Source organism: Hemibagrus wyckioides, linkage group LG02 (genome assembly GCF_019097595.1).
Source record: "Hemibagrus wyckioides isolate EC202008001 linkage group LG02, SWU_Hwy_1.0, whole genome shotgun sequence".
Classification (NCBI taxonomy): Eukaryota; Metazoa; Chordata; class Actinopteri; order Siluriformes; family Bagridae; genus Hemibagrus; species Hemibagrus wyckioides.
Window position 1 is genome coordinate 17,882,003 of NC_080711.1, and position 20,823 is coordinate 17,902,825.

Here is a 20,823-nt window from a genome sequence, read left to right on the forward strand (position 1 = left end):
TGAGGTGCTGTTATTCTTGTTAAATAATGTAGATTTTTATTGGTGTAGACACGATAACCTCCACTTCTTTCTCTGCAAAACTCTTTTGTTACCCTTTATTTGTCATTTCAGTGCTGTGAGTATTGCCTTTTATGGAGTTTTGTAGGTGTCACTAAATCGAAATCAGCTATATGTCATGCATATGTATCATCATCTAGGGGTGATTTTAGTTCTGTTGGCTTACGCAAACATTTACACTTGACGAGAATCTCTGTTACTTTTTTGTCACACAGTGAATATTTTCATATTCGAAAAATCTGGTCTTGGTGTCTCGGGCCTGGGGCTCTGCTCTTTTTCAGGAGTGAAATTAATACAGTAACATTTATTCATTTAGCAGGCATTATTTTTTAGTAACATTTAAAACCAGATTATTTTCTGGCGTTTTAGTTTTAAATAAAGCGTATTTAATTTAGTTTATTCCTGCATCTCAATTAATATTCTACTAACTAACATGTACTTAAGATGGTCGTTTCTCAAGCATGACTTCATTAAGACTTAAGGTCGGTTCTTCATTAGTTTGTGATTAGTACATGTTTTTACTGCTCATTAGCTCACATTTAAATAAGTATTGAGACACAAATGAATATTCAGGTATTATTATTTGGCAATAAACTGATCATTTCCTACAGTAAACCATTTCATGTTTTATTTCTTATCTGAGTTATATGTTGTTTACTCTGTGTTTATCTGATTATTCCTTTACTTCTGATTATTCCTTTACTGATTTACTGATTCCTTTACTTATCCTCCTCCTTCTTTTCCAGATTAAGAAGTTCGCCGAGTGTCTAGACCCCAACGCTAACGGCAAGATCAGCTTTAAAGACTTCTGTCATGGAGTGTTTGCCATTAAAGGTAACAGTGTGAGACTTTTCCCTTCGCTTCCATCCATTCTCAGAGCAATGTTGTTTTTTGTGATCTTATTATCAGGGTAGAGAGTGTCCTTGTGTAAAGGATTCCCACTGCACACAGTGTTTATTACAATCTTGAAACTTTAAAGCTGCAAAAAGAAAAAAATGTTGTTAATATAAATAAGTGTGTGCTTTATTCCCAGGCTGTATGATTTAGCAGTGTGTTGACTACTAGCAGGGGTGTGTCCTGCTGACCCTGGCATCTTTTTCACTCTTTTGTATTTTTGTGTTTCTGGCTTGTCTTTGTTAGCCAGTTTCTTAAAAACAACTGGTTGAATGTTTGATGGATTTCTATAAAATTACAATTCTACCCAGCAGATGAATTTTGGAATTGATCCAGACAGGGTCAAGGTCACACCAAGGCCAAATATCTGAGATGTTTTTTCTTCAGTAGCTTCTTACGTGTTAATCATCTACACATCACTTACATGTTCATATTCAGGAACTCAGTGCCCATTTTTTTTCCAGCTACGGTTATTGATCTGTTCATGCGTCTGTTCATGCGTCACTGACTTTGTCTGAAATATTGATTTTCTCCATAACATGATGTCTCAATAACGAGTGGTTGAATGTCAAGGTCACCACAAGGTCAAATGTCTGAAATAGTTTGTCTTTAATGGCATGTTTCACATCTGAAGTATATTTTAAAGGCTAATACAAATTAAGAACAAGCAGGACTAGACCTCTTGGCTGAAGCATCCATGTCAATTCCATTAGCAACTCGTTTTATCAATAAAAAGCACTGGTTTGATCCATAGCTGTAGATGATATATATTGTCATATAGTTACAGTATGTAGAAGTAATTCTGCATTATCACGCTCTTGGTGTGGAGTTATCAAAAGTATGCGAGAAAAACGTTGGGTTGATGCCATGGTAGACTAGAGGTTAGTGTACTTGCCTTGCACCCTTGATTCCCACCTCTGCCCTGTGTGCATGGAGGCCTCCTGCTCTCACTGTGCCTCAGGAAACTCCAGTTTTCTTCCTCAGTGCAAAAACATGTATTGATTGGCATTTCTAAATCGCTTGTACTCTGTGAATGGTATGTTCCCTGCAATGAGTTGGCACCCTCTCCAGGCTGTGCCCCAAGTCCTCTGGGATAGACTCCATGCTCCCTGTGACACTTAGTAGGAACGGTGCTACAGAAAATAGGCAAATAGATTTTATTACAAAATATTTATATATTTTTAGGAGTATCTATATGAGTAATATGTATCATTTGTGCATGTTTAAATGCATAAATACAGCATTTTTGTATGGATACCTCAATCTACAATTAATATTAATAGTTAATTAATGATTATAACTTGATGCTTTAGGGGACAGAAAGTGTCCAGACTGCAGGAGCAGCAGCTTTCCACTGATGTAACACACTAGAGCAACACACTAGAGGAACTAGCTCAGAGGAGACAAAGTGTAAGTTTGGTTTGTTTTTGGAGCTCGTCTCCTGGTATCCTGAGCTGCTAATGAGGCCCCAGGACACACACACTCACACAAACAACTAAAAGCTTCCACAGTGCTCTTACTAATTCATGGTGCACTTAGGCTTGCTGCTGTATCTCTATAAATGGGTCTGAGTGGCTTTTGTATTAGGCAACGTTCCATTTCACAATATGTCATATACTGAACAGATTTATGCGAATAACTTCACGGAAAAGGACACATACACTGCTCCTTCAGTGCTTATGCCGCCTCATTCAGTTGAACAGACGTTTATCTCCACATCCAGAAATGCTGCATATCTACTTTGCTCTTTCAATCATGAAACTTTAAAGCTGCAATAAGGAAATTGATCCTAATATAAATAAGTATATGTTTTATTCCCAGGCTTAGCAGTGTCTTCATTACTAGCAGGGGTGTGTCCTGTTGCCCCTGGTATCTTTTTCACGTTTCCTGCTTGTGTTTATTTCCATCTAAGATTCTCCTTAGCCAGTTTCTCAAGAATGACTGGTTGAATGTTTGTAGGATTTTTTATGGCTCAAGGTCACAGCAAGGTCAAATGTCTGAGATATTTATTCTTGATGATGTCTTTTGTCATACAAAGATGTTACTTACATGTTCATGTTCATGAACCCATTTTTTCTAGTTACAGTCATTGATTTGTCCATGCATTGCTGTATTTGTCTGAAATATCGAGATTCTCCTTAACATAATGTCTCAAGTACGAGTCGTTGAATGTCAAGGTCACTGCAAGGTCAAATATTTTTTCTGCAGTGGCATGATTCATGTTTGAAGTACATTTTAAGGGTAGCTCTGACATTGAATCTCCATCAATTCCACTGACAACTGTAGCACAGGTTTGGTCCATAGCTGTAGATTCAGGGGCGTAATTGTCCCCAACCCCCCTCACTTTTAAACTCATTTGTTATAATATTTTTAACCGCACGCCGTCATCGCCATGGAGGAGCAGGCCCGAGCAGGACACAAAGAGTCTGTCTGTGTCGATGCACATGTTCGCATCCAGGAATGTCGAGTGCACACTCTAAAAATATCTCACTGGAAGTTGTAATGAACAGGTATCACAGGTGCGGCACAATCAGCAATGAAACACTAAAAGCATCACCAGAAGACTTTAATGTCATCATGGATGAAAAGAAAGAAAGGAGATGTAAGTTGGTTGATTCAGTAAATTAGCTCAGGTCAGGATAATTATATTTACTGTCTACATCTGTTGATGTTAGCCTAGCATTGACTGAGCTAATGTTAACATACACTGTTGTTGCTAGGTAACTTCAGGCTGTTAGCTAAATATTTAATGTAGATTAGAACATTCTGTGTAGCATGTAAACTAGTTCGCCTTTAAACCGCACATTTTCTGTCAGCAATGTATGACAAGCAGACTCTGGATGCTAGTTTAATGTTAGACTTAATATGATCATAACTCAGTGGACATATATATATTATATCAGAGGACAGATGAGGTGGATACATGGACAGGTGGAGGACAATGAAAAATCTTCTTTATATATTTTTTTATGTTTGTGTGAGAGTCTTGCATCCTGTGTACCAAATAAGTAGTGTATCTATTGTGTTATCAATTTTCCTATCCTTTTGGATTACAGAAGTAATGATTACAGATAGTTTCTTCCTACCCTGCTATAATACAGTGTTGGAGGCATAAAATTATGTATCTTAGGTATTTGTGCTACACAGAAAATTAGCACCAGGAATGAAAATATTTTAATTTGTGCTTTTTCTAAACCCCTGTGGTTTGGTGGATGTGTCTCTGACAGACGTCCTGTGCAACAAGTGATCTATTTTACATTTTCAGGTACAGCGGTTAGTTTGAAATAAAAGTTTAACAGTGGAAATTGAGTCTCACATTATGTAAATTTATTCACACACAAAACATTGATGGTGAACATTTTTGACTTAAATAAGATGATTCAAATAAAACGATTCTCTCAAGTCTTGGCGATCGGCCCCTATTAAACAATAAAGAAATGAAGACATCTTTTTTATATACATAGTTTAGTAGCCTATTCTTTTTGGTATAATTTATTCTTATAATCAACTTAATTATTTCCTGGATTTTGTATCACCATAGTCCATGATATGCAGTTACAGTATGTAGAAGTAATTCTGCATTATCATTCTCTTTATGGGAGTGATAAAGATATAACCTATAATAAACCTATAATGGTATAGGATAGAAATGCTGCTTATTTACTTAACTTGTTCGACATGTTGAAATATCGCATAACTGATTCTCAGCACATGCCTAGTCTGGTACATTTGGTCACAGTTTTATTGACCAAATTACACCCATTACTCAAGAACCTGGGAATTTCCCGAAAGCTTTAGTATGACAGTGTGTGTGTGGAAATAAAGGAAGGAAAGGAAAGATCATATTTTTGACATGAGCACAGCTGATTTTGGAAATTCATCTCCGGTATGTTACTATGAAAAAAAAACCCATTTTTCTACCATGCTGCATTCTTCTCTGTTGCAGGGAATAGTCTCATATCTGCCAGGACAAAGTCACACATTAACTCAGATTTCATGATGTTCTGATATACTATTTAGTATTATAGCGTGCAGTGATGGATTCTGCACAACACTGATGATATAAACAATTCTGCTGTCATTATTGTCATTATTATTGCAAAAGCAGTAAAAGAATAAATAATGAATGTGCATATCAACATGTCAAACACATTTCCTGAGTATTAGGTAATGGAGCACAACCTCTAACTTTTAACCAGAGCTTGATTTTTAGCTGCTGTCAGTAATTCAGTAATCAGCAGTGAGTTTCTTTTTTTCGCAGTTATAATCTGTGTCTGTCTGTCTGTCTCTCTCTCTCTGTCTGTCTGTGTCTCTCTCTCTCTCCCTGTCTTATGTGTGTCTCTCTCTGTCTGTGTCTGTCTGTCTGTCTCTCTCCCTCTCTGTCTGTCTGTCTGTCTTTCTCTCTCTCTCTCTCTCTCTCTCCCTCTCTGTCTACCTGTCTGTCTGTCTCTCTCTCTCTCTCTCTCTCCCTCTCTCTCTCTCTCTCTCTCTCTCTCTCTATCTCTCTCTCTCTCTCTCTCTCTCTCTCACACACACACACACACACACACAGACACTCTGTCTGTCTCTCTCTCTCTCTCTCTCTCTCTCTCTCTCTCCCTGTCTGTATGTGTGTCTCTCTCTGTCTGTGTCTGTCTGTCTCTCTCTCTCCCTCTCTGTCTGTCTGTCTTTCTCTCTCTCTCTCTCTCCCTCTCTGTCTGCCTGTCTGTCTCTCTCTCTCTCTCTCTCTCTCTCTCTCTCCCTCTCTCTCTCTCTATCTCTCTCTCTCTCACACACACACACACACACACACACAGACACTCTGTCTGTCTGTCTCTCTCTCTCTCTCTCTCTCTCTCTCTCTCTCTCCCCCCCTGTCTGTATGTGTGTCTCTCTCTGTCTGTGTCTGTCTGTCTCTCTCTCTCCCTCTCTCCCTCTCTGTCTGTCTGTCTTTCTCTCTCTCTCTCTCTCTCTCTCTCTCTCTCTCTCTCTTCCTCTCTGTCTGTCTCTCTCCCCCTCTCTCTCTCTCTCTCTCTCTCTCTCGCACACACACACACACACACACACACACTGTCTCCCTGATTAGCTGCTGCCTCTTGTCATGGTGTAGTCAGAGTTCTTTCGTTCCTGTGGTTGGGATGAGATGACATTTGACAGGAAATTTCCTGCCAGTTGTTTTGACCTGATATCCTTGACACAGTGCTGATTGATTTACTTTACTAAGACTAAAGTAATCTATAGATATTCTGATTCTCCTGATTCAACCAAAAAGTCCAACCAGAAAGTCTTTCTCATAACTGTCACATTAATAATGAGAGGTGATGTTTGTGTTGTTTTTGGGAGATTAAAAGTAAATCAAAAGATTCAAGAACCATCAGTCATCAGCTCCTGACAAATTATATCCCTTTTATATATAACCTTTTAAGACCTAAGCTTTAAGTGGTTCCCTGAGGCACTTTACTGTATTTTTGATTATACCTTGAGGGAAAAAAGACAGTACTATATTGTCAGGAAATGATCCATGTCTTCTGACACAGTCAGCTCTGCAGGGATGGGGGCTCAATGGTTTAATGTTTAGCACATTTTCTCCCCATGCTTCAATTTCTACTAGCCATTAAAAACAAATTTAAGCCAACATACTCATGATAAATATTGTTAAATATTGCCTCATTAGAATTCAAACTGAACTGATGTTTTTTGTGTGTTTTCTTTTATTCAGGTTGTGATGATATCCTGAAGAACATTCTGGATTCAACCACCATGGACACACACTCATATCAGACAGACAACAACTTTTATTATCAGGTAAAAGCATGTGATATGTATGTGTGTGTGTTCATTTGTATAAATATTGCATTGCTTGGTCACATTTAAGTGACTTTGAATAGTTACTTCCTCTTGGATGGCTTGTGGATGCCATCCAGTGGATGATGGAGTGAACTGGAGGATGCTAGTGATGCATTTTAAGTCATAAACAAAGTGAGAACCTGTATATAAACCTGGCTGTAAAAGATGTGATTTTACACACACACACACACACACGTGTACTTGTGTGTCCCGCCACTAGGTGTCAGTGTTCAAATAAAAAGTTAAATAAATGATAGACTTCAAATAGACTTTGATCTTTTCTTACTGAACACTGCCATCTAGTGGTACCAAGCGTCTGATGGTGAAAGGCGGTTGAAGGAAAATTTGAGTTTGAAAAATAATTATCTAATAATTAATACATGAAGTCGGTATTTTCCAAAGATTGAAAGTTTACAAAGCAAAGAAAGGAAGAGAGATTCTCTGTCTGGGAGAGAAAGAAAGAAAGAAAGAAAGAAAGAAAGAAAGAAAGAAAGAAACAGAGACAGAAAGAAAGAAAGAAAGAAAGAAAGAAAGAAAGAAAGAAAGAAAGAAAGAAAGAATGAATGAATGAAAGAAAGACAGAAAGAAAGAGTGACAGAAAGAAAGAAAGAAAGAAAGAAAGAAAGAAAGAAAGAAAGAAAGATTTTTTTTAAAGGTATTTATTTATTCAAATAACATATTAAAAGCATGATAAAATAGTCTACTTCATGTACTTGAACCTGGTATAAAAATATGTCTATAAAATGCAAAATAATAGAATATTCTGGATCAAGTGCTATTTTATAAGCTGCTTATTAAACAGCACAGAAGCCGTACTGTGAAACTAAACAATTTGCTGTAATTAACATGTTAATAATTATGGACTAGAATTAGGGCTACTTCTTATTTGTTTATCATTGTTTTAGGCTTTTTTCAGTTTTCATTCTCAAATAGTCCCCTCCTCCTTTTATGTTAATTTCATTATATTACATTTAATAGCACAGAAAACAAATGATAAACAAATTATTTCCTTCTTTAGTCTGTGTTTCTCTGATCTCTGATTATTCTGAGTGTTTAAAGGTTTGCGTTCGTTTTTAAAGGCAAGTGGTGCAGAGGCTCTACTGCAAATCCCCTTTTAAGATGCTTTTACTCAAGAAAAATCTGGCAACCTCGGAGGCGTAAACTGCAGGCAATTTGCATCTAAATGTGGAGCATAGGAAATCGATTTAATCGGCTGTGTAATGCAACTCTGAATACAGAAAACTTTCAGTGCATAAATATTGGCCTCCAGTCGCCATTTATTCAATTGCATACTGTATACTGATGTATAGAAAAAGCTCGGGATGTTGGTGTGAAGATTTTAAATGTTAAACAGCTCTCTGAACAGTAGTGGTGTTCATCTGATCGTTCAGTCTTTATTGCAGGTTTGTTTTCAACAGAAACATGTTTTGTCTTTAATGTGTAAATCAGCTGTAGAGACTCGGTTAGAGCTGTGAAGATAGAGATGAATGAATCCTGACCTTCAGCGACATTGAGAATACAAAGAGAGCCTGCTGCAGGGTTCTGTGTGTGTGTGTGTGTGGCTTTTTATGGCAAGATTAAAGCCCTGAGGATCAGTCACTCTTGAACCATCACACACTTATAGTCACACACTAATAGTGAGTCAAACTGGCAACAGTGATACACTGAGAGTAAAGCTAACGCTGCACTGCATGTGTGTGAAGGTCATATCTCATGTGTGTGTCTGTGTGTGTGTGTGTAGCTCTGGTGCATGAGGTTTATTTTCAGTGTGTGAACAGGAAGTGGTATTGATGAACTACGCCTGCACTGAAATAACACACACCCCTGTGTATGTTCCATCCACCACTCCCAATTTTACATCTATCTATCTATCTATCTATCTATCTATCTATCTATCTATCTATCTATCTATCTATCTATCTGTCTGTCTGTCTGTCTGTCTGTCTGTCTGTCTATCTATCTATCTATCTATCTATCTATCTATCTATCTATCTATCTATCTATCTATCTATCTATCTATCTATCTATCTATCTATCTGTGTTCCTCTTACTCTCATTCTTTCTTTCTGTCTGTTTTCTCTGTGCTTCACCTTCACTTTCCCTACTATATGCAATCATAATAACCCTCTATGTACAGTATGTTTGTGTGTGTGTGTGGGTGCATATGTTTGTACTGAGCTCCTGGGAATTATGGGAAATTGAAAACTGGGGCAGAACTGATGCAGTGTGGGAAGCAGAATGAAAAATGGCTCCTTTTTCACTCCCTGCAGTTCCAACTGATAACAAGCTTAAAGCATGTGTTTCCTGGTTATAAGACCCTCTGGAGTGTAAGATGCACCACTAAATTCTTTGCAGTATTTTTTTTTTTGATGCATTTGAGTCTCCTATCAATTCCAGATCGATAGATATCTAACGCTATGTTCACATGTACAATGACTCACAGAGACTAACCCTAAGCATTTATTTTCAATGTAACACTAACTACTCAATAAAAGAGGAAAAGTGGGCGTGTCCAGTCATGCGGCAAAGTTGAGAAATGTGAACTTTATGTAAATATGCTGCGACTCGGTGCATCGACTACCAATGGGAGTGAAGAGAGTAGAGCGCGCGTGATCCTTGCTAAAGATCACACCCTGCTTCTTCTTCAATCTCATATGATATGATACTGAATTTTATACACAAACCAAATCTCCCTCCAGAACATTTCATTTTAGCGACAAGAAAAACTGATTAGTTGTCAAATTGCTCCATCTACTGAGAAACGTGATTGTTATAGCAACCAGTAGTAGAAACAGTGACTGGAGACATCTCTGGCTGTATGTAGCTTGAGAGACAGTGTGTAGATGAGAAATCTCACTTCTGGTTGCTCTTGGTGTGTGTATTTTTATCACCCAATCGATGTTCTGTGAAGATCTGTTCTCTTGTCTGATTTGTGATCCATTAGCTAACCTTGGGGTCAGAATTTTCTTATGGAGAATAATGGTGTGTAATGTTTAAGCTATCAGAGGTATATGATGTACATGAATTCCAAACCTGACCCAACAGCTTTGACTGTAAAAGACTACTTCAGGCATAATTGTTGCACATTGTAACTTTGATTGGTGTATAACTAGTGGTTTTAAGTTACTAGTGATTTGGGTGGACATGAGGCAAAATAATGGATCGTTTGAAAATAGGGCTACTTTCATCTCCTAATGATGGGAAACCCGCTAGAGTTCTTATTGGAGTGTGTGATTCTTTCTCAGAGAATATGGCATAGTCTTAGTCTTTAAGATACCTTAGTAGTCCAATTAATACAGTGATATTTATATAAGATTTTTAAATAAAATACAGTGTATGAGTTGATCAATATGTTGGTCTATTTTCACTTTTCTATCCCAGATTACCAACAATGCTGTTTGACTACCTGCTCATAATGCAGCCAGTGAGATTTAACCATCGCTTCATCTTTACCTAAAGAGAGCAATGCGGCAGAGCTTTAGTCCTTTAGTCTGACCACCTCTATGTCAAATAGATCAGCTTCCAAATCTTCAGTGCCATCATGCTTGTCATCTCACAGATCTGTGCTTTTGTCGTAACTCAGCATGACTGTGTTGTATATTTGCTGTGTCCAGTAGCTTGACAGTTGGATAATTTAATATGGCATTAAACTTCAGTGACAGGGTGGTGAAGGCACGGTGGCTAAGTGGTTGGCATGATTGCCTCGCATCTCCAAGGATTGGGGGTTTCACTTCTGCTTGCATCCAGTGAGTATGGAGTTTGCATGTTCTTCCCATGCTTTGCTGCATTTTTCTCTGGTTTCCTCCCTCAATCCAGACATGTGTTGTAGGCAGACGGACATCTCTAAATTGTCCATGCTGTGTGTTATTTTGCTCTGCAATGGGTTGGTACCCCAGCCAGGGTGTCCTTCATCTTGGTGCCCCAAGTCCACTGGGATAGACTCCAGGTTTCCTGTGATCCTGTGTAGAATAAGCAAAAGAGAATACAGATTTTTAAAAAAAATGAGTGAGAAAAGGAGCTTGCTTTTTTTCATCTCCAAACCAAATCTTTACCTTTCAAACCTTTGAAACTTTTATTACTATTGTAACTGCAATGTGAAAAGCACTGTTCCTTTGTGTCGTCAGAGCAGCACACAAGCATGAACTCTTGCTAAACAGAAATACAGAAAATACAGCACCACAGTCACTAAGCACCTCATAAATATTTGAATATAAATATATTTCATATGGTGGGTTTTCCTTTAAAATGGTCTGATAGGAGAGGGTGTATGTAAAATATAGAAACTCTATGACACGAATTAAAATCTGAATGATAAACACAGTTATTAATTTATAGTTACCTATATAGAGATGTGTGAGGGTGAGTGTGAACACATCTTGTCTCTGTCTAAGGTTTACTGGAGAACTGTGTGTAAGTGTGTGCAGTGGTACACTCACACGCTCCAGTTGATGTCAGGGGATGGCCCAGCTGAATAGTTGCCTGGCAACAGCAGAGAGAGAGAGAGAGAGAGAGAGAGAGAGAGAAAGGAAGGAGTGGCCAGAACTCAACAACTGTTGGCAGATCGTTGGCGTCCTGTGTGTGAGCGTGTGTGTGAGTGTGTGTGTGTGCTCGTATTTGAACGTGCCTGGTAACGGAGTACAAGCTTAGGGGCAGCGTGGATGCATGTGATTCCGTGCATGTGTGGGTGTGTAAGCTGGGAGACGCTCTGAGCCCGTGCATATAGGAGGTGAGCTGCAGAGTGTGCATGTGTGTGCGGGTGTGTGTTGCGGATTTTGATCTTTTTGCTCTCACCTGTTGGAGCGAGACAAGGACGAGCACTGGATGTCCACGGACGATGGAAGGATGAGAGAGGGAGGGAGGGACCACTCCATCCTAACACCTAGGGTAAGAAAGAGAGAGAGAGAGAGAGAGAGAGAGAGAGAAGGAGAGAAGAGATAACGGGTGCGGCATACAAGCAGGCTCTGTTGTTATAGTCCTCTGTGTGTGTGTGTGTTTGTGTGTGTGTGGGTGTAAAGCTGTTTCTTTTATTTGATTAATCCAAAGTAATATCAGTATCCAAAATCTAAATATATAATGGTATTTGTCTGCAGTTAACACTTAGGTTATAACAGTCTTGGAAGCAGGCCACTCCCACACAGTAGTCGGGGTGTAAAGTGCACGTGAGTGTTTTATTCATGTTCGTGTCGCCTGGCACTGTACTCTATCAGTAACTTTTCACGTCGTTGTCACTGATTCTGCCCAGCTTTGGCTGTGATCCACGTATGTACATGTTCAGCTCACTGTTCAAAGAGCGAGAGAGCGAGAAATCTTATAAATATACCTGAGACAATATGAGCTGTCACATCTCAGCCCCATGCAGACCCAACCACACCCCACCTGCTACATTCTCTCATCAGACAGGAAGTTGTCCAGCCAATACCAAACCTCAGCCTACAGATCTCTACATATTAGCGTCCTTAATGTCGTAAAATCACATCATATAAGTGTTTTGTGAAGAGAAGAGGAAGTGAAAGGGCACTGTTCGCCTTGAGGAGTAAACACATCCAAAACTCAACTGCGACTGGAGTTCCATCTTTCTCGTCATCATCACCAGAGCAACATGTCCTGCCTACCCCTATTGCTCATGGTGTGCTTTTTCTGTCCATTCACAGCACCTCATAGTCTTTCTCAACCCATGGTGTGACCTCAAGTGGCCCTTGCCACCAAATTGTGGCAATTACAAGAGACTATTAAAGGGCTGCTGTTGCTCTTGTGGGATTTGGAGCATATCTCTGATCTCCTGTACTGGCAAATAATATTCTGGTGATCATTGCACAAAAGCTAACAAATGATATTTTTCCATGTGCCCATCAGTTTGGGGCTGGTCCATCCATTCACCTGTTCATCCATCTGTCCATCCATCCATCCATCCATTTTCTTACTGCATATCCTACACTGGGTCACAGGGAGCCTGGAGTCTGCAAGGGATACTCTAGATGGATTACCAACCCATGTGCAAGGCACAATCACAAAATATGGACAAAAAATTTAGAGCTGTCAATCAGCCTACAACACATGTCTTTGGACTGGGGAGGAAACTAGAGTACCTTGAGGAAACCCACTGAAGCACAGGGAGAACAAGCCACTCCACACACACAGAGGTTAAAGGGGGGATTCGAACCTCTAACCCTAAAGGTGTGAAGTTAAAGTTGCAAAGTGCCACATCCAAATCCATATCTCAATGCTGAACTAATGAGATAAATACCAGTTCTTTCAAAGGGGAGCCCTATAAGAAGAAGAAAAGGGCAAGTTTATTCCTATTCATGTTTCTTTCATAATTGGCAAGACAGCTTTCATTACATACACAACTCAATATCAAATATCAAAATCAAAGAAAGGATAAACAATACATTAAACATATATTAAAAAATAGACTTATTTTTTTTCCCTTATAAACTGAGGTACAGTGTATTTTAAATCTTTTTAGTATTTCTGCTCTAAACACCAAGTTTGTTAACAGATCAGTATCAGATTTATGCTGCATAAATAATTCATTTAACATAATTAAGTTGCTGAAAGAACTGAAAAAGAAAGACGTGGTTTGGAACGGTGTACAGAGATACTACATCCCATCACACACACAAAAGAATAGCTAGAAAACATGTATCATAACTTTCAGAGACTAGCTTGCTAGCTTCTAGACAAATTACACAAGATTATGAGATTAGCGCAGCACATAAGTCAGCTCTGAGCTGAAGCCTCGGGACACGAGGTGATAAAGTCGTTTGACCTTAAGCTTAATGTTGCGTGTAATATAGCTAACGTCTCATTTTGTCGCCCTTTCTCTGTGTTATATCTGCTGTACGCTTACAAGCACTTTGTTGTCAGTAACATCGGCTGGACACTGGAACGTAAACTAGCCGTAATGAGCTATAAAAGTTGTGTTAAATACCCAGTGGTACTGAATGAACGAGTCTGAACTGGGTGGTAATCTGTGACAGGGGAACGAGGTCAAACTATTGGCATGCTAATTAGCTTTGTATGAATGTGTGTGTGTGTTTGTGTGTGTGTGTGTGTGTGTGAGAGAGAGAGAGAGAGAGAGAGAGAGAGAGCTTATTGTCTACTCTCCATTCTTGAACTGCCGTTGGTGACCCCGTTGTTTCTCTGTTGTTGTATCTCATTACAAAGTTAAAGCCTGAAGACAGATATATTTTGCCAAGAAAGCTCTGCCAGTTCCCCCTTTACTCTCTTAGCAGCTTCTATATTTGTTTACTCTTTCTTTGCATTTTAGTTGTACGCACTCAATAATATTGATAATTTGCCAAATCCTACTGTTTCACACAAGAAATGAGAGGAAATGAAAGGAAACACTCTGCCCTCTTCCACATACTGTACATCATCTCACAGAAGCTGGAGATTGCCTCATGTCGCTATGATCAACAGGTGAAAGCGTAATAACCTCCTGATGCGAATAACCTGCGATGGCTCATCATCAGGCTTGTGATCTCCTGAGCTCAGGGTGAACATGTTTCTGTTGAGTCATATTTAATAAACTTTAAGGAACATCATCATGGTCCCATAGTGCTGAGAGTCAAAACTCAAGCTGGAACACGAAATGACCCGTGATCGAATATAGAATCGTCTAGAATGGCTGTTATAGAGACTTATACTACAGTGAATTGTATACTACAATTTTTGAATCAAAAGCGTACTGTATAATTGATTCTGCATCAAGTGACCGACGCTGCTGACTTGGCAACAGCTTTAAGGTCCACTATGACATCATCAAAAAGGACACTGCAGTGAGCACATGGAATTCGTCTGTATTGCGTCTGTGAGATTCAAAGGTATTAACGTTGATCCAGATAAAGTGATAATGGAGATAAATAAACTGAAATTATAAAACTCAAAAGGTGAAGATTGTGGCTGTCGTGACAATTACACACAAGTCTGCACTCAATCTGCACTTGCATGCATAATAAACACACACACACACACATAAAATGTGTTCATCTGAATTCTGCAAGCTGAAAAAGTTTGAATTAGGTTTGGGTTTTGAATTTGAATTTAGATTACTGAAACAAATAATTAATAATTGTGTGTGTGTGTGTGTGTTTGTGAGTGAGTGTTTATGTGTTTGTGTATATGTGAGTGTCTATGCTGATTGAGTGGAGACCACCTGCCTGCTCTGTGTGTGTGTGTGTGAGTGAGTGTTTATGTGTTTGTGTATATGTGAGTGTCTATGCTGATTGAGTGGAGACCACCTGCCTGCTCTGTGTGTGTGTGTGTGTGTGTGTGTGTAAAGGTCAGGGAACAATAGCATGACTTCTAGTGAAATTCCTCCTTGTCACTCCTGCTGGGATTTTAGCTCTCATCTGACAGCGACAGCTATTAGTTGAGCTTTACCCCTGAGAGAACAAAACATTCCTACATTGCAGCAGGATTACATGCTGCTTCTGGAATACAGAAAAAATGAGAAGAAAAATGAAAGAAATAGACAAGCAATAAAGAAAAAAAAGGATCCCAAATTTCATTTTACTCTTACACACATACACACACACACACACACACACAGACACACTGTTCTTGCGATAATAAACTGCTGAATGTTTATTCTAATAGCCATGTAAATTTAATAAAGCAGCGTGGGACAGGAGAATAATCCACAGCCGGGTGTGGTGATGCATCTCAGCTAGAAATCGCGGTCGTTTATTATATTGCGTCTTTTCTCATTTCCTTTGTGGCGCAGTATTTCACCACTTATACTTAGTATTTTCTCTCACCAACAATCTGTCAAGAAACTTCATGAAAGGAACATCGTCACAGTCCCAAAATGCTGAAGGCAAAAACGTCTTCAAAAAACCTTATGCCAATCCTCACCTTAACAAACGATTCTCTTTCTCTTAACTGTCTTTGTTTTTTTAAATCCAATATTAAATAACCTGGAAAGACCCGTGAATGAATATAGAATCATCTAGAATCTCTTGTGGTGCTGTTGCACAATCCTCTCATTAAAAGCGTAGTGTATACTTCAAACAACGGGTTTATATAACACACTCATAAGAATATGTTATCGTTCCTATAGTAACGGCTCCTTCACACAGACTTGACATAACCTGAGACTATTAATGAAAGGATTAATAAATAAATAAAATTTCTATTTTATTGATGCTTTCTGTAAAGGAGACTTTTTTGGACATTAATGGAAGGAGTCTCCAGTGTCAGTGCTTTGTAATGGTCGCACCAGGATAGAGGAATATTTGCTTTCCAGTTTTCTCAAGAACATGACAAACTGCATTTGTTTTTTTAGAGAGAGAGAGAAAGAGAGAGAGAGAGAGAGGCTGGTGGGAGAATGTTGGTTGGTGGGAGAATGACTGTTTTATTGCTGCTATAACATAAGTGATAAGAGAAAGTGTCTTATATGTGTGATTTGTAGCTGCAATGACCAAAAATAAGTGTGTGTGTGAGTGTGTGTGTGTGTGTGTGTGTGTGAGTGTGTGTGTGATATAAAGCTGCAATGGTCAGCTGCTATGACATAAATGATGAATGATGTCTCTCAGACAGCTTTAAATCTAACAACAGCTGTGTCCCAGACGACATACTACACACTATACACTTACACTATGCACTCTAGAACAGTCTTGTGTATTTATACTAACAGGAAGGAGAAGCCGTTTGCCAGTCGATTACAAATGATGTCAAAGCTTGAGAGGTGATTATGCTGTATTTTAAAAATATAATAATATAATAATATATAGTCTTGTCGGCCATCTCCAAAAAAATTTCTCATTCAGAGTCAAGTGCCTGGTAGCTCCGCCCATCTCCAGCTATGTAGCAAAACTGCAAGTGTTGATGAATGAAGTGTTCAACATTCCACACTGTATTTTGTGCATCATCCAGGCATTTCAAGTGCACTTCATCTTCTTGTTGGAGTTGAGTGTGAAAACATTACTTACAATTTATACTACACAATGGAGTAGAATAATGTATAGGTACTCTATAGTGACAAATGTTTTGGGACACCTCTCCAAATGATTGAATTCAGGTGTTGTTTTTCAGGGGTTGGGCTCGGCCCCTTAGTTCCAGTGATGCTATTCAGCATACCAAGACATTTTGGACAATTTCATGCTCCCAACTTTGTGGGAACAGTTTGGGGATGACCCCTTCCTGTTCCAACATGACTGCACACCAGTGCACAAAGCAAGGTCCATAAAGACATGGATGAGTGAGTTTGATGTGGAGGAACTTGACTGGCCTGCACAGAGTCCTGACCTCAACCTGATAGAACACCGTTGGGATGAATTAGAGCAGAGACTGTGAACCAGACCTTCGTCCAACATCAGTGCCTGACCTCACAAATGCAATTCTAGAGGAATGGTCAAAAATTCCCATAAACACACTCCTAAACCTCGGGGAAAGCCTTCTCAGAAGAGTTGAAGCTGTTATAGCTGCAAAGGGCGGGCCAACTCTATATTACATTCATGTGCATGTAAAGGCAGATGTCCCAAAGCCTTTGGCAGTATAGTGTATGTGTTTGGGATGTACCTTATGAACAGTTAGAAAAAAAAGCTGCCATATATTAGTCATTAAAAAAATCTAAAATGGTTTTGAATTTAGTTGCATGGGCAAAACAACAGGAGAAAAGAAATCAAACACGTCAAGATGCTCTGGAAAATAATCCACCTGCATTACACCACCTGCATTTAGATTCCTATAACAGCATATCCTGTAGTGGTTTATTCCTAAAAATCCCAGAAAGGAGTTTGCATTTCTGTTTCCATTGTCCTGAAATCAATACGATTTTTGAATTGGTTTGTGGTTAAGTTGTCTTTATTTGTCACATATACATTACTGCACAGTGAAATTCTTTCTTTGCATATCCCATCCTTGGCGGTTGGGGTCAGAGCGCTGGGTCAGCCATGATGCAGCACCCCTGGAGCAGGGTGGGTTGGGGGCCTTGCTCAGGGGCCCAACACTGGCAGCTTGGTGGTGCTGGGGCTTGAACCCTGATCTTCCAGTCAGTGACTCAAAGCCTTAACCTCTTGAGGTTAAATATCTGGATCAGGCTCAGTGCTTAACACAAGCTCAAGATATTTTTCTGTTTCATTTTATGACATATAATCTATAACTAAAACCCCTCTCATGATTTTTGAAAGCTTCTTAAAAAAGGCTGCAGTGATGTGAACAAGTGGCTACATGAGACTACGGAGGATGTTTAACCCTCATCCTCTGCTGCAGCTTTCCTACTCTTACAAACTATTCCAACTCATTTATTCATTTACAAAAGAGGGAAAAAACAGTGGATCCTTATCATGCTTTTTAAATAAACACTGAAAGAGTTAAAGCTTAGTGGTGACATTAAAGTCATGTGACTGTCCATGGTGGAGTCTGTTTATAGTCTAACTTTAGTGTTTTACTTCTGGAGATTGAATATAGGCTTTAAAATCCATAAAACCTGGGTTAATATGTGAAGATTATCTCAAATAAAATGTGTAAGGATAATTTTTTGGGCTTATTTTCTTCTACAGAAAAGTCCTATTAGCTTTTAGTAGAGAATAACCAGAGGGATGCTAACTTCCGGGTCGGCCTACATCATCCCTGCAGACATGGGTGGTGTTATTAGACAGTGCACATTGTCATCTTCATTATATTCAGTCAGCACAGTAATGCAGCTGCAGCAGAACCTGCAATTTACTATTAGAGTCTCGACAGGAAGGTAATTGCTCGTTGAAGGCGGTCTAAAAAAGCAGGAAGAATCATCAGCACTTTTCTCTACACTCTTTCAACCACAGAAATAATAAAGTTTGCCCTTCTCTGGCTGATCTGTTACTTTATCAGCTTGTGTGGATTTGGTGAACTGAGCAATTCATGAAGGATCAGGTTTAGTCAGGAGGCGTTTAGTGCAGCTTTCTGTTCAAAATGGCGGATGAAGTTTGTAACAAGATCACCATGTTACTAATCTCTAATGTTTATGTGCAGAGTGGGGTTTAGATCATGGGGCTGTGCCGCTACACTCTGTTAGCTACTCAGCTAGTTAGCGTGCTGAAGTGACCTGTACATCGTGTAAAGAGTTTCTATCACTAGTTTTAGCTCAAGAAAGGTGCTGTGTTCAATTAATGTGATCTTCAAACCTGGGCATATGATACAAGCAGAATACTTTAGCTAATGTTAAAGAAACATGTCTTGCTGGAAAAGTAAAAGGCTGTCAAAACCTTTCTGCTTCAACAAGAAACCATCCCATAAATACAGAGAGAGAGAGAGAGAGAGAGAGAGAGAGAGAAAGTGGATTTAAAGTGGTTTTGTTTTGTGACTCATATCTCCAGTCTGTCCAGACAGCCTGTGTGTGTGTGTATTTATATGTGTGATAAGTAGCTGTAAAATTCAGCAGTGATTGAAGTGTGTGTGTGTGTGTGTTCGTGTTCATAAGTGTGATACATAGCTGCAGTAGTCAGCAAAGATTGTATGTGTGTGTATGTGTGTGTGTGTGTGTGTGTTCATACGTGTCATACAGTAGTCGGCAATGATTGAAGTATGTATGTGTCAGTATGATTGTGTGTGTGTGTGTGTGTTCATACGTGTGATACATAGATGCAGTAGTCGGCAATGATTGAAGCGTGTGTTGTGTGTGTGTGTGTATGTGTATGTGTGTGGTATTTGCTGTAGTGGAAATCTGAGTGGGATTAATGCCACATATAAGAAGGCTTCTTGCTGTGGTGTGTGTGTGGTGGTGGTGGTGAGGGGGGGTTCATAAGTGTACAGTAGTCAGCAAAGATTGTATGTGTGTGTGTGTGTGTGTGTGTGTGTATGTGTTCATATGTGTGATACATAGCTGCAGTAGTCGCCAATGATTGTGTGTGTGTGTGTTCATACATGTGATACATAGCTGCAGTAGTCGCCAATGATTGTGTGTGTGTGTGTGTGTGTGTGTATTTTCATACATGCCATACATAGCTGCAGTAGTTGGCAATGACTGAAGTATGTGTGGGTATGTGTGTGTGTGTTCATATGTGTGATACATAGATGCAATAGTCGGCAATGATTAAAGTGTGCGTGTGTGTGTGTTCATACATGTGATACATAGATACAGTAGTCAGCAATGATTGATGTGTGTGTGTGGTACTTGTTGTAGTGGAAATGTGAGTGGGATTAATGCCACATGTAACAATGCTTCTTGCTGTGGTGGGTGTGTGTGTGGTGGTGGTGGTGGGGTATTAGCATAAGGATGCTATAAAGCTTATATAAAGCTATTTTTCTATACTTTTATGCAATATTTTTTTAAAAAAATATGCACATTTGAAACAGCTATGTGCCAAACGTCAATGTTTAACTCTGTTTAAAGCTCTTATATAAACACAACTGATCCACAGTTTCCACAGAAGAGAACAGCAATGTAAAGCCATGAGGTGAATCTTTAGCATCGGATAATCAAAACTGATAACTTTAACAGATGGAAACTACTATTCATCAGTGTAATCTGCCTATTACTGCACTTTGTGTTTATCAAGGCAGCTTGTTTTATGACAGCTAGCTATTAGCACAGAGCTACCTTTTTATCAGCAGGGTATGCTAGCTAACATTTGAGCTAACATTTAAGTGATTAGGACTGAAGCTGTTCTTTGTTAATCGTAGCTAATGTTAGGATTCCTTGTTTCCTTGATGAAAGGAAGCACTAATGCATTATCACTAACTTAAATGTGTGTGATTTGAGGAAGATGTTTTATCTGTTGTGATACACCTTCCTATTTTAATGTGCTGAAGATGCTGAAGATGAAAATGTGCTCTCTCTCTCTCTCTCTCTCTCACACACACACACACACACACACAAGCAAATGTCCTAAAAATATTCCAATATATGCACTAAGTGACTTTTGGGAGTGAGGGCCTTTTCTTTGCTCTGTCACTTCAAATTTCATTGAGCAGATAAACGAATAAAAAATGAATTACAGCTCGTTCTTCACTCTTCTTTCTCTCTCTCTCTCACTCTCTCTCTCTCTCTCTCTCTCTCTCACACACACACAGTCCTCTCTTCCCTGCCTTTCATCTAGACTCCACAGATAAAAACATGTC

The 20,823-nt window shown here is 39.1% G+C and overlaps 1 protein-coding gene across 2 annotated transcripts in view; it reads left to right on the forward strand.

The window, feature by feature from the left end:
- rab11fip4a (RAB11 family interacting protein 4 (class II) a) overlaps window positions 1-20,823 on the forward strand; it is a 49,477-nt gene that overhangs the window by 3,280 nt on the left and 25,374 nt on the right. The window contains exons 2-3 of one of the 2 annotated variants that reach the window (XM_058403651.1): window positions 804-891; window positions 6,650-6,735. In XM_058403651.1, coding sequence (XP_058259634.1) covers window positions 804-891; window positions 6,650-6,735 — 174 coding nt within the window. Of the gene's footprint in view, window positions 1-803; window positions 892-6,649; window positions 6,736-11,312; window positions 11,662-20,823 lie in introns of those variants that run through there. The other variant, XM_058403662.1, reaches the window with a different exon arrangement.